Source organism: Temnothorax longispinosus, chromosome 10, assembly GCF_030848805.1.
Source record: "Temnothorax longispinosus isolate EJ_2023e chromosome 10, Tlon_JGU_v1, whole genome shotgun sequence".
NCBI classification, from domain to species: domain Eukaryota; kingdom Metazoa; phylum Arthropoda; class Insecta; order Hymenoptera; family Formicidae; genus Temnothorax; species Temnothorax longispinosus.
In genome coordinates, this window is record NC_092367.1 from 7,806,239 (window position 1) to 7,821,550 (window position 15,312).

General features: G+C 42.9%; 4 protein-coding genes across 7 annotated transcripts; 3 read left to right on the forward strand and 1 right to left on the reverse strand.

Annotated features, from left to right (window-relative positions):
• Window positions 1-17: 17 nt before the first annotated feature.
• Window positions 18-3,890, forward strand: Rac1 (ras-related protein Rac1). The gene is made up of 3 exons (XM_071790785.1): window positions 18-265; window positions 855-1,242; window positions 1,549-3,890. Exons 1-3 carry the CDS (start codon window positions 231-233, stop codon window positions 1,702-1,704), a joined length of 579 nt encoding a protein of 192 aa, XP_071646886.1. The 5' UTR covers window positions 18-230; the 3' UTR covers window positions 1,705-3,890.
• Window positions 3,849-7,208, reverse strand: Exo70 (exocyst complex component 7). Its single transcript, XM_071790751.1, has 6 exons — window positions 6,980-7,208; window positions 6,351-6,889; window positions 5,723-6,274; window positions 4,831-5,068; window positions 4,466-4,726; window positions 3,849-4,225 (listed from the first exon to the last, which is right to left on the reverse strand). The coding sequence occupies exons 1-6, from the start codon at window positions 7,206-7,208 to the stop codon at window positions 3,954-3,956; spliced, it is 2,091 nt and encodes a 696-aa protein (XP_071646852.1). The 3' UTR covers window positions 3,849-3,953.
• Window positions 7,209-8,235: 1,027 nt separating this feature from the next.
• On the forward strand, window positions 8,236-11,296 carry LOC139820467 (phosphoribosyl pyrophosphate synthase-associated protein 2). Of its 3 annotated transcripts, none has more exons than XM_071790773.1 (6): window positions 8,236-8,373; window positions 8,756-8,901; window positions 9,429-9,837; window positions 10,104-10,382; window positions 10,456-10,602; window positions 10,670-11,296. In XM_071790773.1, exons 1-6 carry the CDS (start codon window positions 8,353-8,355, stop codon window positions 10,826-10,828), a joined length of 1,161 nt encoding a protein of 386 aa, XP_071646874.1. In that variant the 5' UTR covers window positions 8,236-8,352; the 3' UTR covers window positions 10,829-11,296. The 3 variants fall into 3 exon arrangements, with proteins under 3 accessions (XP_071646874.1, XP_071646875.1, XP_071646876.1); XM_071790774.1 differs by having other exon boundaries at window positions 8,348-8,486; XM_071790775.1 differs by lacking the exon at window positions 8,236-8,373 and adding an exon at window positions 8,547-8,685.
• Window positions 11,297-11,350: 54 nt separating this feature from the next.
• LOC139820452 (dynein axonemal assembly factor 5-like) lies at window positions 11,351-15,005 on the forward strand. 2 transcript variants are annotated; one of them, XM_071790743.1, is made up of 7 exons: window positions 11,351-11,489; window positions 11,558-12,266; window positions 12,375-12,614; window positions 12,692-12,887; window positions 13,022-13,328; window positions 13,448-14,438; window positions 14,591-15,005. In XM_071790743.1, exons 1-7 carry the CDS (start codon window positions 11,439-11,441, stop codon window positions 14,725-14,727), a joined length of 2,631 nt encoding a protein of 876 aa, XP_071646844.1. In that variant the 5' UTR covers window positions 11,351-11,438; the 3' UTR covers window positions 14,728-15,005. The 2 variants fall into 2 exon arrangements, with proteins under 2 accessions (XP_071646844.1, XP_071646845.1); XM_071790744.1 differs by having other exon boundaries at window positions 13,448-14,432.
• Window positions 15,006-15,312: the final 307 nt, after the last annotated feature.

Here is a 15,312-nt window from a genome sequence, read left to right on the forward strand (position 1 = left end):
CATCCTCTCTCTCGACGCGCTCCTCTTCCTTCTCCTCCTCTTTCTTCTCCTCCCGTCGCCGCTGCCCTCTTCCTGTCGCGTATACGTACCGCGCCGTTTGTCTCTTCCTCTCCCGCCCTCTCTCTTCTCTCTCTCTCTTTCTCTCTCCCTCCCGCGTAGAATCGACTCAGTGTATCGCGCGATTTTACGTGCTTCCGTACGTGTATTACGGACGGCATCGGACATCCAGGATGCAGGCCATCAAGTGCGTGGTCGTCGGCGACGGGTACGTAGCACGGCGGGAAACCACCGCGGGGAGGACCCGTTCACCGCGTCCGGGAGACCCCCCGGACTCGGGCGCGAGGGACCCGAGAGATCCGCCGCCCTCGGCCGGGCCCCGCGCGATCTCCGGACGCGCTCCGGACTGCTCCCTCGCCTCCTTTCCCGGGCCGCGAGCGCGGGCGGCCCCGTTTCTCGTCCGCGAGGCCCACCACGCCCGTCGTGCGGGGCACGACACGCGGCCCGCGGCACGACGTTGACGTGCCCGCGCGAGGACGTCACGTCACGTTCTCCCCGGCCCCTCGCACGACGGGCCGTTCTCGTCGATGACGAGAGGCTCCCCCGACACGCGGCACGAGACGGCGCGGGCTCGGAGCGATTTATCCGCTCGTGTCATGTCTTTTTTAAGAGAAATGCTCCGAAAAATTGCTCGCGAGCGAATTTTCGGAGCAACTTGCGATTCGCGAATGAAAATTCCGCTCCTCGCGCAATGATTCATCTAACGAGATGTTATGTAAAATGAATTCGGACTTGTACTCCGTTTTTTGCACGAGTAAATGGATGACTGTTAATCGTTACGTTTCTCTGTTCCTCAGTGCGGTGGGTAAAACGTGCTTGTTGATCAGCTACACCACCAATGCATTTCCCGGGGAGTACATACCAACGGTGTTCGACAACTATTCCGCGAATGTGATGGTGGACGGTAAGCCGATTAATCTCGGCCTGTGGGACACGGCGGGACAGGAGGATTACGACAGACTACGGCCGTTGTCTTATCCACAAACTGACGTTTTTCTGATTTGCTTCTCGCTGGTGAACCCGGCGAGTTTTGAGAACGTGCGCGCCAAGTGGTATCCAGAAGTACGTCACCACTGTCCTGCCACTCCGATTATCTTAGTCGGCACTAAGCTGGATCTGCGCGAGGACAAGGAGACCATTGAGCGTTTGAAAGACAAGAAGCTAGCTCCCATTACTTACCCTCAGGTTTGTGACCTTCTGCTTACGTTGTTTTTCATAACGCGATTATAAAAAGACTTGGTATTTAAAACGATCAAAGAGTATACTTTTAGATTAAAATGAGTGTAGAGAGAATAGAGAAAGAGAGAGAGAGAGAGATAGAGAGAGTAATAATGACTGAGAAATCAACGTTACATTTTTAGCTGCATAGGAAATGCATCGCAAGTTGTAAATGTCAAGGAAATTGATAAATAATACACGAGTGACAGTTTCGTTTGTTTTATATAAATATTTAGAACGTTATTAATTCAATACGTATCTCATTTGCCGCAGGGTTTGGCAATGGCAAAGGAGATCGGCGCTGTCAAATACTTGGAATGCTCCGCCCTGACGCAGAAAGGCTTGAAGACTGTGTTCGACGAGGCGATACGCGCCGTGCTGTGCCCCGTTCTGCAAGTGAAGCCAAAGCGCAGATGTTTCCTTCTATAATATTAAATGTATCCCTCTTTGCACGTTGGTACTGGAATGTGTTAAAAAAAAGTGTCACGTCGTCTCATCTCCAGTGTACCAAGCACCACAATCGAATCGATCGGGTGAATTACCGACTATTTGGAACCCCAGTTGTACCAGCCTACGTCAGCAAAGAGGCTGCAAAACTTCTGCCAGCACATAAGCGCACAAACGTCAGTTCGGTATCAAATTTCCAGCGAGCAAAACAAAAGAGGGTTCACAGGGAATCGTGAATTCGAAATATTAAAATTTATTCTTATGTGGCCTCCAGCACATCCTAAAGGAGAGATAAATTACGGGGGAGGTTTCCTGCTGTCTACGCGAGCAAAACTTCCAGTCTAGACAGTCTGATGATGTTATAGGGCTATAAAATGCGAATCGACTGGATGTTCTAAGCGAAAGGAGTGTAAAAGAAGCCAAAATAACTGAACTAACCACTGTACAGTATACTAGAAGTACGTTATTAATATTACAATTAATAATTATATAATGAATGGTAAAAGAAAAAAAGCAAATATTACCATATAATTGTATAAGCGTCCAAACACTGACTGTATAACACTGATCAGTTTAATCAAAGAGGAAAACCATTTTATGCTATTTGCCATTGTACATTTTAGGTAGGACACGTATAGTTAACGCATTTAAAATGGAAAAAAAAGACGAAAAAAAAAATCAGTAGTTTTCCTTATCGCGAAGGATTTCAATATGCATCATGATATGAATTCAGAGAGAAAGAGAGAATATTTTTTAGAGATATGTGCGTAGAATACATGGCAAAACTGTTTGGACGATATTCATATAGATGTTCATTATAAATGTGAATAACGGTAACTCCACGCATATATACATTTCTCCAAGTACTTAGAGCAACCATAAGTATTTCTTTTGATTCCGAACGTTCAATGCAATATATATTATTGGAAGCTTTAACGGAGCTTCGACAGAGTTGCTTTCACACGCAAAGAGAATTCGTTAGCCTCTGAAAAAATACCGATCTGTTATTTTCGTAAAAGTCCTAGGTTTGAGAAATTGTATATAAAATCTAATTGAAGGCGTTGGATGCGTTAATCGAATGCCATTCAATGTTCACTGTGCACGTCCTATATTTAATTCTGTTGAAACGCAATGGTTTAACAATATAGTTTCGCTTCGAGGGTGAGTTTCTGAAAACGATAATTAACCGATAGACGCGCGAAAAATAAAAAAAATGAAAAACCTGATAGCTATATTTTCCAAGCGGAATCGGTAGCGCAGCGCGGCCGCATAACATGGCTTCCTTCTTCCACTAAATTGGTTAACATTATCGTAAATGTTACATACCGTAATTTAAGAAAAAGGGAAAAAAATAGCTAACTGTACAAGAGTTCTAGATGTATGTGATATAAGTATAAATGTCAAATCGAGTTTAACGATTTCTCTGCTTCGTGTTGTTCCGATCTTGCACGTTGCCTCTTGCGCGGTGATCTGTGATTAGTGCGCACAATGCATGTTCTTTCTCACAGGAATTACCGTGTCATCGGGCTGGAATTGAAAAGGGGAAAAAAACGAGTATAATGCCGCATTTAGAAAAAGAAAAACAGGATACGACTACTGAAGCAGAGGACGCGTGAATGTTTTGTATGCGCGAGAAAAACGAGAGACTGTTAACCAGTACGGAAGAGAGAATGAATTTGAGAGTGAAGCATGAATGTGTAAGTATATAATGAGAGAGAGAGAGAATTCGCTATAACATAACAACTGTACATAAATGCTGAACTTCAAATGTATTCCTACTTATTACCACATATAGTATACGACTTTTACGTACGCGCGTATGCGTATATTGTAAGTGGTAATACGAGCCATATACATATATACATACATATATACATATATATATATAAATAGATTATATATATGTATATGTATATAAAAGTCGCTGATCGAATCTAAATCGTTACTTGTTTTTTTATATATATATTATAAATATATATAAAACAAAACGCTGGGGAGGGGAGGGGAAGCTGGACCAAGACCTAACTAGACTCTCAATCATCGCAGATTCTATATTATAATCTCTGTGCAATCTGTTTGAGAAAGAAATGAAGATTCGGTCCGTACGGAAAAAGAATCATAAAAACTATTGTAACTAAATATGCTTTATTAAATGGGTGTTTATTAAATTATTCTGCTAATTCCTTGGCGAGAGAAACAAATCTTCGGTACGGCACACATGTAACATTTTATTACGCGGCGGTGTCGAAAAACGTGTTGATCAGCGCCGATATCTGGTCGGGGGTATACTTTATGTATTTCGCCGGATTCTTCGAGAACGACGTGCCGCGATACTTGTTGTGGAACGCGGTGTACAGCGGTACAATCGCCTCCTGCAATTCCTTCCTTAACTCCTCGCGCAGACATCTATCAGGCACCGAGTACGAACGCTGACACTTGGCCACTTCCTCGAGTTCTCGCGCGAAACCCAAGAACTTCTCCTTCAACGTTTTGGCGGCGAGATCTATGCGAGGGGCAGAAAAAAAAACGCGTAACAGAAATTAATGCGACTAACGATAAGTCTAGATCCGTTAATTGTTGAAAAACTTCCGTGATTGTTTCAAAAAGTAGACTTAACAATACACGATATATTATGAATGCGATCTAAACACGTGTATGTTTGCTATTTCTTTCTGTGACTTATAAGAGGTATTTAGAATCTTACTTATAGCTTCGTTGAAAGCTTTTACGTTAAGGCACAAACCTGGCTCGTCTGCGAGATACGATCGGGCCTTGGCAAATGTCGTAGTAACGTAATTGTTTTTGTCTTTGCGAAGTAGATCGTGATATGTTTGTTCCGCACTTGGCTCGGCCAGTAAGAGCAGCTCCATAAGAGAACTTCGACAGAGAGCGTTAACCACGTAATTATGGTTATTCAGCCGAAATAAAGCTCGTAAAGCGAGATCGGAATAAGACGCGTCGCTTTTACTCACTAGCGCCAGATTCAATTGAGCAAGTACCTTTTCTGTAAGAAGACAAAACGACCCTCGGTCAAACCAACGATATTCCCACGATGATATTTCAGCTGCTTTAAATTAAATTACGGAGAATAGTGGGCAATGAACTTACTGACGTATACACCGAGAACCGTTTTATGTACATTTTCCGGATCTTTTGAATATAACGCAGACTGATCCGTGAAAAGATTGCGTCGAAGAACGGCACCAGCCATATCCGCGTATTCAGCCAGCTGTTCCAGAAAGACCAAGACGTTACTAGTTCCTTCCGCCACGGTACCGTCCTTTGGCAAACCCGCGCCGGATTCATTTCTCACGCATTCCGCGAACTCTTCCAGAGCTTTAGCACCCTGCAAAATTAAATAGTTTCATTATATTGGTTACGCATCTTTATTCTTAATTTATGACAAGTAGCCAAGCGCATAAAAAAATAGTTATAAAATTTTACCGGTTTCTATCTGCGACAATTCATTCGTCATTGTATTGTATATTAATATTATATACGGTGCTACTATGTAATTAGTATCTTTTTAAAGTGAACGATTCAATTTGCATATTGGAGTAATCTCTTTTAATACAAAAATGTGCCAAAATATCGTACATAGAACGATGCTCAAAATACGTAAAATCGTGGACTTCTTTTTTTTTTGTACAATGATTCATTTAATACCTATGCGTCTTATCGCGGAAATAAGTATACGCCATTTACATCAACCGGAAGACACTGAGTCACGTTACTCAAGTTAGTCACGTTTTAATTATTTTAAATACTGGATGTTTCATCATGTTTGACGATAAGACTCAAAGAGTACTAATGAAGTATCTGTCAGAAACCCCGATAATTTTTCGATCCTTTATGAACTGATAAATCTTCTTTTAAACCTTGATAATTTAAAACATTTTAATTATGAATGTTAATTCAAAATTTTGCTAATTGAAATAAAAATCTAAATCATACAGGGGCCACCTGAATGATCTAGGAATAAAAGCGACGAAACACATACGGTTGTATGTAACGTGTCGAGTACAGATGCGAACTTGGAGCGGAGCGCGTAATCGCAACCTTCGACCGTTCTCTCGAGATCGGGCTTCAGCTCGCCGAGATGCTTCAGAATCGGGAAGACCACGAGGACGGCGGAGAAGTCGCGTCTCGTGATGCAACGTTTGGCGCGCGTGGCTATGCTGTCTCCGTCGTGCGCCACCAGGTCCATCGCGTCGCGCACGGTGGCCTCGAGCACTTGCGCCTGCAGGGAAGTCGGCAGGATCTTCGCGACCAGCGCGCGCTCGGCTTGTATGAGCTTGTGCAGGCCAGCCGCTAGCAAGAGATAATTCTCCATCTCCTGCTCGTCGGGCGCCGCGTCCTCCATCGAGTACGGGGCGAGTTGCAACGTCGGCTTCCTGGACACCGAGTTCAGAGCCAGGTTCAGCCTCGTCGTTTGCGATGCCTTCAACAGCATCCTGTTGGCCTTGTCCAACGCGTGCTGCAGCCGCCGCGACGCTTTACGCCCCGCGTTCTCTTGGCCATCCAGAGAGTGTCGGTTGGCGAATTTCGCCCGCTGCGAATAATATTTATGTTAGCACAAATAATATCTAGAAGAACTACATATTACTACATATGTATTGTTCATTTACAGGCATAGGACTTCCACCGTGAGTGCTACCACCGCTGGCGCTCCTCTGATGTTCCTTGAGCAGCAGCAGAGATCTCAGGAAAATGGCGGAACGTACGGAAGCGTACATCTTCGTGTGTCTACGGTGGCCCCTCTCCTCGAGCCATCCGGCGATCTTGAGCAAATCGCTCATGACGCTCTCGGGCAATTGGCACAGAGACTGCGGCGCATCCTCGCTGCTGGTGTCTTCGTCGGAGCCGATTAGATCCAGAAGCACAATGGGAAGGATCGGTCTACTTTGGCGATTGAGAATATCGTGGAATTCGGCATAAAGCGATTCTAGGCCGATCGAGAAGAGGCCCGTGACGTTTTGCAACTCGACGGAACTGGGATTGTTTTTCTGGAAGTATCGCTGAGCGTTGTACAATCGATTCATAGCCTCGAGGAAGCCGTCTAGACCACCGGGCCCGCTCGGCTCGGCGCGTACCACGGCTTCCACCTCTTGACACACGCCGTAGTATCCAATAGCGTGATCCAGCACGCTCAAAGTCCTCTCTATATCTGCAACACGAGAGCGAGGAAGAACGATAAGGAATTCTTAGCGAAGGAGATGGCTTTGAAACTTGAGAAATGATAATGCCATATGCGTACTGTGTTGCTGGGCCTGGAGATTCCCAGTCTCGTTGTAAACAGGAAGTATCGTACGGCGCAGCGTAGCTAAACGGTCTTCCAAGGAAGAGAGTATTCCAACAACCCCGCTCGTCAATCGCCGGCTGCGTTCCTCCGCCTCCTTCAGAGCCTCCAGAGCGGCGATCTCCGACTCCAGTTTGCATTGTATCTCGAATCGCCTCTCGGAGGTGTCGGCGCGGGTCGCATGCATGTTTCTTCCGCTGGTTTTCACACGTACAATTGGAAACGAGGTTAATTGAGTAAGGCTAATCGAAAATATCTATTAGAGAGCCATGGGTGACTGTGATATCTTTGGCTGCCAGTATTATCTCCTAGAGCCTAATGGAAGGCCCAAAAACTCCAGTTATCTGCAACATATAGAGTCCAGAGAAAAAAAAACAGATGAGTTACACACACATTTATCAGTTTGAAATTATTATTTTTTAACTGTATTATCACTGATGTTGTCATATGACACTGATTTGACAGCTATCTGCTTGAGTCTCGTGTTACGTTTACATATCGGTTCTTATAATTATATCACTGATATACTAAAGAAAATATTTTTATCATATACCATCGATACACTCCCGTCTACATGTTCCCCGATAATTTTTATTTCAGATCCCTCGGCTGCTCCACAGCCGGAATTGACAGAAATTCAAGTCACAAGTGTTTAGCCTCGTCGAGGTCGCCGAAGAAACCTCCTTTGGCTCCTTTTGCACTTAAGGGCCGATCCAGAGTGCACAGTTGCATAACGGGGACCAGCCAATCACGCGTCACGATGCGCGAAACATGGCGGTGTTCCTTGGTCGCGTGATTGGTTCATTTTTCTATCAGTTAGGATTAATGCTGCCTTCACATATGTACATTCCGCTTCATATATGTTTACGTCTGAAGTTAGTTTGACAATTGCACAATTGTGTGACACACGTGGGATCTCTCAGAAAATTTAAGAAATAATTAATGCATTAATTATTAATTATTTTTCAAATTTATACAATATAAAAATATTTTATATATTGTATGGATTATAGTATGATTTATAAATATTATATAACTAAATAACTCATATGTAAACTTATAAAATAATGCATTATACAATGTTGAATTAATAGACAGATGATTTTTCTAGCGCGCGATCATCTAGACTGATCTAGACGCTCCTAACATTCAGGGTCTTGCGCACAAAAAGGCAATAAACGATCGTAAACGCGGTCGAGTGTACCTAACGAGGGCACGCGTTTATAACGGCGACCTGTCGGCGGCGAAGTGGCAAGGAACAATTGAAGAGAACCGAGAGTTTTTCTTCCCAGATCCACCCTTCGTATAATTGAATAGCGGCGGATTATCGGATGATTGAACCGACCACCGAGGTACGCGAGAACGGACGGATGTGGGAGTAGGCTAATCGAGTTTACGGCCGCAACGTAATCGTCGGAAGCGCGTGAGGGGACGGAAGTTTGATCGATTGTTTGTTTATCGCGAGGTACGTTTAACACATTTTGCGCACGTCATTCTCTTTTTCCACGTCATTCCGACAAATTCACCCGGGCAAACGATCGCGCTCCTAAAAACTACGTTGAAAATTCACAGAAATTAAAAGAAAAAATTTAATACAATTACGTTGCGAGAGCCTATAAGCGTTTCTCCGTCGCTCCGAGACGCGCAGTTTTCGTCTGCTCGAAGTACATACGGATTTGGCGGTCGAGGGGTCACACGGAGATAATACGGCTTGTAAAGTCAAGTTCTTTCCAGGTAAATCTCGTCGCTTGTGTTCCTCGAGGGCCTCGTTGTTGCGTAGCTGCTGAGCGAACCGTCGGCATGATGGAGAAGCCAGTTTCGTCGGACATAGTCATCGTCGCGGGCAATTCTCATCCGGAGCTCGCCAACCTGATTGCAAAGTGAGTGACGAACAATGGAATGCGTGGAATGCAAACGTGAAAGCCGATCTGTTTTCGTGCAGCGGTATTTTGACGTGTCGATTACGATTGTTTTTGCAACATTATACTCACGTCAACAGTAGACCTCCTCTTTCAGGGGGTTTCATGTTTTATGTACATTCAAGAAAAAAAAAAAGAATTTCTTGAGTCAATAAATTGAAAAGAATAATTTCCAAACAGTTTGGAAAGTCATTGATTTAAAATTATTATAATTGTTTTTTCTATTTTATTGTTGGTACATATATATGAAACATATATTACTACAAATTGACAACACACAAATATTGAATTATTGGTTATTTAAATTCTAACTGCTATTAAACTGTCATTCTAACATATGTATATATAAAGTTGTACATAAGTATATATAGTTTGCTGCTTATTACTAATTATGACTAAAGTTAAATGTCTAATACTATTTAAATCTATTTGATGAAGGAAAGGCAAAAGATATTTGCATGTTAGAATATTTTGTTTTATGTTTAAAGTCGTTTGGGAGTAAAGCCTGGTGGTTGCTCCGTGTACCATAAGTCAAATCGCGAGACAATGGTGGAGATAGGGGATTCCGTGCGCGGCAAGGACTTGTATATAATCCAAACCGGCTCGAAGGATGTAAACAATAACATAATGGAGCTTCTCATCATGGCCTACGCATGTAAGACATCATCGGCCAAAAACATCGTCGGGGTGATCCCGTATCTACCTTATTCCAAGCAGTGCAAAATGCGCAAGCGCGGTTGCATAGTGTCCAAGCTCTTGGCAAAGATGCTATGCACCAGCGGCCTAACTCACATTATCACCATGGACCTCCACCAGAAAGAAATCCAAGGATTCTTTGATGTTCCCGTGGATAATCTCAGAGCTAGTCCATTCCTTCTGCAGTACATTCAAGAATCCGTATGTAACAAGATTAACCAGATTAACGCACCTATCACTGTAAACTATTAATAACAGTTATTATGTTATAAAACTTGTCTTGGATTATATAATAGCGATTTATTTTAAGCGACCCCGGTATCTTGAATTGAAAATACAGATTTTCCTCTTTTGATAATATCGCAGAATCATATCTTTAATAAGATATTTAAATGTTACTCCAGATGTATGTGTTTTATTTTATATCATGCATTTTTTTTACATAAATTGTATCTTCTCTTTGTCAGATTCCTGATTACCATAATTCTGTGATCGTTGCAAGAAATCCAGGTAGTGCAAAGAAAGCGACTAGCTATGCTGAAAGGCTACGACTGGGAATCGCAGTGATTCACGGAGAACAAAGAGAAGCTGAATCCGACATGAACGACGGTCGCTATTCGCCACCTGCCCTAGCAATGGCCGCGCGTACGATGGAAGTTGGCGTGGGTGTGCCTTTACATCCAGCGAAGGAAAAGCCACCTATAAGCGTTGTCGGGGATGTCGGAGGACGCATCGCTATTATGGTGGTGGGTAAAGTGATTATATTGCGTTCATATACGCTGTATGATCTACGATTTGGCGAGAGAAATGAATTTGCAGGACGACATGATAGATGATGTACAGTCGTACGTAGCAGCTGCCGAGGCACTTAAAGAGAGAGGAGCTTACAAAATATATGTCTTAGCTACACATGGTTTGCTTAGCTCAGACGCGCCTAGGCTTCTTGAGGAATCCCCGATCGACGAGGTAATACATAAATAAGTAATGGATTTTAGACTGATAAAAAAAAACCTTTCTATTGAATTGTTTTTAGGTCGTTGTAACCAATACAGTTCCCCACGACGTGCAGAAGATGCAATGCCCGAAAATCAAGACTGTCGACATTAGCGTTCTTTTAGCAGAGGCAATTCGACGTATACACAATAAGGAGTCGATGTCGTATCTGTTTAAAAATGTAACTTTGGAAGATTAGAAACTAGACGATTATTGCACATGAAAAGTTACAACTTGAGCATGAATAAATGACGATTGAAAGTCACAAAAAATTCAATGCCGGGGACCATGTCCAGAATACATATCCGTCTCTTAATTTTCTACACTATTTTTATATTTCCCCAACTTGTGAAATAATAGTGGACGTATAAACTAGACCCTTGCGTTCATCAGTGAAGATAATCGGCCGAATGTCTTTATGTACATGTTCCTTTGTAGTCACCTTTTCTCTATAGTACATATTAGATTAATATAAAATAGCCAATTGTGAGCGTATTCGGATACGTAATATAGTCATTGCATATAATAGATACTGTACAATTTTAGAACTCTGTAAAGTCAGTATAGACGTGTATTCTATGCTTACCAGTGATCTAGTGCTAGTTTTATTGTATAATTAAAAGTGTATTTTAGATCAAGACATAATAAATATATTTCAAGATATAAAGATTTTTCTGTAAATATTTTAGTTTCTATATTAAATAAGAAAAACGGATATTTACAGAAAACGTAAAAATTTATAACGGCGACGATTTCGTCAAAAGAGACCGCAGATTATATAAGAAAGATCAATCCGAGAGTGTGTTGTCATGGAGACACATACAGTGTTTAAATCGATATATTTCCCTCTGTATTCCAAAGTTCGTATAAAGAATTTGTACTATTATAATATTTATTATCTTGATTCTAAGAAAGAAATCCATTTCAGATAAATATGGCTTTGGATCTCGAATTAAGTAAGATTGTCGTTTCGTTGCAAGCGGACGAGAAGAATCGTCGCAAACAGGCGTTAGAGGAAATATTGAAAAACATATCTCGGGAGGAAATATCGGGGAGACCGGACGATCTAGTTAAAATATGGGAAAGTGTACACAGATTTCTAGTTAGAATCATGAACGATAGTATGGAGACGTGCCGAGATCTGACTGTAGGGATACTGAAAATATTTCTGGAAGCTTTGCCGCCCGACGACAAGCACATAATCTACATTTTGCCGATAATGTCAAGACGACTGGGCATGCAGGAACTGATCGAACCGTCGGAAGAAGTGCGACTGAAATGCGTCTCTCTTTTACGACTGATAATTCTGAAGTACAAGGATTTGTTGGTGCCGTATATTCAGGACGTGACAGGAATATTGGCACGCACCGTTACGGATAATTATCCGAATGTAAAGAAGGAGAGCTGCAAATGTATATCCGACTACGCGAAGACTTTATCGAGACATTTCTATTCGCAATCGGAGTATTTAATAAAACCTATTCTGAGTAATTTTACGCATCAACACTACAGAGTTCGGCTCGCCGCGGTTGAAGCGATAGGCGATGCGATTCAGTATGGAAATAGCAAGTCGATGGAAGAAGTGGCGACTCCTTTGGCACAGAGGCTCTTTGACCAAAGTGGAATTGTCAGGGAAGGTACGTTTCAAATAAATGTTTTGCAATTTTTTTATTCAATTCTTTTACTTGATTTTGTATAGTTATATTGAATCCGTAGAGTATATAATTGTATTGAACTTTTTAAAGCTGTAATTGAGGTCTCCGGCTGCTGGTTGATAAAGCTACCTGACAGATACGGCTGGTGGCACAGACTTCTTCCCCTGATCATGACAGGGTTGCACGACGAACTCGCGGAGATTCGTGCGAAAGCGGCAGATATGTGGGACGCTGCGGGAAAATTGTATATGGAGGAAAACGAAAACGACGAGAAGTTGAAGGATAAGATGGACTTTCTCGCGGAAGACCCGGAGCATTATCCTCCAGAGGGTAAGTTATTTTTAAAAAGTTACGGACAGTCTACGCGTCATATTGAAACTCAAGCTACGTAAGATCGTCATTTCTAGTTTCCAGGCCGAACTTGGGATGTCGTGTGATCGCGCAGCAAAATTTATGCAAGCTCATTAGCGGTATCAGCGCCGAACTTGGAGATTGGTTGCCAGATATACGTGTGCGTTCCGCGCAATTACTCTGTGTACTGATATTGAATGTCGAGGAGAACGTTACGCAACATATTGAAAAGCTCCTGCCGCCTATGTATCGGTAAGATTTACTTTTCATTATTCCCTGGAAATTAGATAGAATTCAGAGGCAGATTATCTCTTACCAAAATCATTTTACTTTTAGCAAGATTTTTGTTACACAAATTTTCCACTTATGAAAAAATCTAATTGCAGCGCTTGCAACGACGAGGATAAGAGGGTCATCGGTTGCGTGGAAACTGCGGCGCGATATCTGGGCTACTTCGTGCAACCCAAGATTTACTGCCACTTGGTGCTTCCCACTCTGGACGAGTCTCCGACAACCGGACACTTGCGTGTCTTCGCGGCGATTATTAGCGGTAGCGAACGGAGGGCTCTGTCGCAACAGCTGAACGAGATTGCGAACTTCTTGCAACAGCCGGATATCTGTCAGAGTAAAAAGAGAAACTATCAACGGCAGATACTGTCCTGCTGTAATTCCCTTCTCGTAGTTTGCAAAGAGGTCCGAATATGATTCTTTCCTCGTTATACGCACATTTATTACATTTATTCGCATTTAATCAAAAACTTTGTTCTTCTTTGACTTAATTCTTAGATCTAACAGCGTATTGTAATGCACAGGATTGCGTGGCAGTTACGCAAGCTTTATTCGCCGTAATATTCACCACCTACGCGATGAGCGCGGAGCCTTCCATTCGTGAGGAAGCAGACAGGCTCTTGGAGATACTCGTCGGTATAAACTCGCTAAAGGACATCGAGGAACTCTTCTACAATCACGCGAGACCGCTGATAATGTCGATTAGCGATGATTCCTCATCGTGGACGGTTTACAGCGCGGAATCGCAAATTTTCTGCGCTTGTCTAAGCCGCGCTGGAGTCGCGATGTCGCGTAATATGGACCTTACGTTACCGATCTTCGAGAAAACCATGAGCAAGGACGTCGATCCCGAGCTGAAGCTGCGACACTTTATTCTGCTTTCGGAGTACTTTCTGAACAATCAGAATTTACATCGTCATATCGAGGATCCGCATAGATTCGTGAGCACGATTGTCGAGCAATTGATCGTGCCCGGGCTCATTTGGGCCGCTGGCAGAGCGGCCGAGGCTATTCGCACGGCCGCCGTTTGCTGCCTCTGCGCCGTTCTACAGAACAAGATAGTTAATCCCGACGAGAAGGATGAGATTAACGAAGCGGAGTTATTCGCGAACGAGAAAAACGAGAAATCTAGAGCGTCCATCACGGCGGAGCAGTTCCCGTCCATCTTCGACGAGATCGTGCCCGTTCTGGTCAGCCTGGTGGACGATAAGGCGAAGAAGACTCGGCTGTACTCCATGCGTGCCATTTGTTTGTTAGTGACGATTGGACAGAGGCTGTCCTGTCTGAACGACGCGCATATCCATCGCACGTATCCGGTGATCCTGAAGAGACTCGACGACGGCTGCGACGACGTTCGCTACGCCGCGGTGGAGGCACTCGTGGATGTGTGGAGCGTCGCGTCTGAAGATTACGACACTGTCGTCAGCAGGTGTCACGTCGATGCCCTGTATACGACGATGATTATTCACCTGGACGATCCGGAGCCTCGTTTCCAAGAGATAATGTTGGGTAACGGTCAATAGCTTTTCGTCCTTTCAGCCTTTTCAACGATAATTCGAGTCATAATTTTTAATTAATTAATCGACGTAACGCGACTCTTTAATATACTTTGATATCAGTGCGGGTTTTTTTAGTACAGTTTTAATATTATTTTCTTTTTTTTTCAGACGCATTAAAGCGCGTCGCGAGGATCTATCCCGAGCTGCTGCATCAAAAGCTGCACGGCTGCCGGCCGAATTTCAGGAACAAAGCGGGAGTAGACGCGCTCTTGGAATATTGCCAGGGTATATTCAAACAAGATTGAATTCTCAAGCAGACGGTTCTGTAACCCGATAGAATTGTTTGTCTTAACAGATATAAGTTAGGTGTATATTTTTATGAGGTACGAGTTTTTTTTTATCATACATGTTGAACCAGTTAAAAGCATCGACTCTCTTAAATATAACAATAATAAATATGACGCCGTAAGACGTTTGGTCTCACTTTGGTACAGCAAGTCGGAAATTAAACTCTTTTTTTCTCTGTAAATTTTTTGTGTAGGATTTATCTTCAACTTATACAAAATATATAACTGAAAGTGAGCTTTTATTCATATAAAATTCGTACAAGATTCGATAGTTCGGAAATAGGACAGTTAAAATAAATCTAGGAAATAAACCTGGAAAGAGAAAGGTCGCCGGACCAATTTTACCAGGTAGCGCAAGTCAAAAGTTTAGCGCCATATTGCCGGCACGAGAATCGATATCGCGTTCTCGATTTAAAAAAAAAATGGATTCATCATCATCACAGATTAATAGATCTGTGTCATCATGCGGTAAACGCGATCTCCGCGTGAAAGATCTCGGGCCGCAAATAACGGCGATCTTTCCCATGGACAGCCAGGACAGCT

Coding starts and splice junctions, on each gene's coding strand:
- LOC139820452 (XM_071790743.1), top strand. CDS start 11,439: ATGGAGACACATACAGTGTTTAAATCGATATATTTCCCTCTGTATTCC. Junction 12,267..12,374: donor AAGTGGAATTGTCAGGGAAG/GTACGTTTCAAA, acceptor AACTTTTTAAAG/CTGTAATTGAGGTCTCCGGC. Junction 14,439..14,590: donor AGAGATAATGTTGGGTAACG/GTCAATAGCTTT, acceptor TTTTTTTTTCAG/ACGCATTAAAGCGCGTCGCG.
- LOC139820467 (XM_071790773.1), top strand. CDS start 8,353: ATGATTGAACCGACCACCGAG. Junction 8,374..8,755: donor TGATTGAACCGACCACCGAG/GTACGCGAGAAC, acceptor AGTTCTTTCCAG/GTAAATCTCGTCGCTTGTGT. Junction 8,902..9,428: donor CTCGCCAACCTGATTGCAAA/GTGAGTGACGAA, acceptor TTATGTTTAAAG/TCGTTTGGGAGTAAAGCCTG.
- Exo70 (XM_071790751.1), bottom strand. CDS start 7,208: ATGCATGCGACCCGCGCCGACACCTCCGAGAGGCGATTCGAGATACAA. Junction 6,890..6,979: donor TCTCCAGGCCCAGCAACACA/GTACGCATATGG, acceptor CTCGTGTTGCAG/ATATAGAGAGGACTTTGAGC. Junction 4,727..4,830: donor GGTTCTCGGTGTATACGTCA/GTAAGTTCATTG, acceptor GTCTTCTTACAG/AAAAGGTACTTGCTCAATTG.
- Rac1 (XM_071790785.1), top strand. CDS start 231: ATGCAGGCCATCAAGTGCGTGGTCGTCGGCGACGG. Junction 266..854: donor TGCGTGGTCGTCGGCGACGG/GTACGTAGCACG, acceptor TCTGTTCCTCAG/TGCGGTGGGTAAAACGTGCT. Junction 1,243..1,548: donor CTCCCATTACTTACCCTCAG/GTTTGTGACCTT, acceptor CATTTGCCGCAG/GGTTTGGCAATGGCAAAGGA.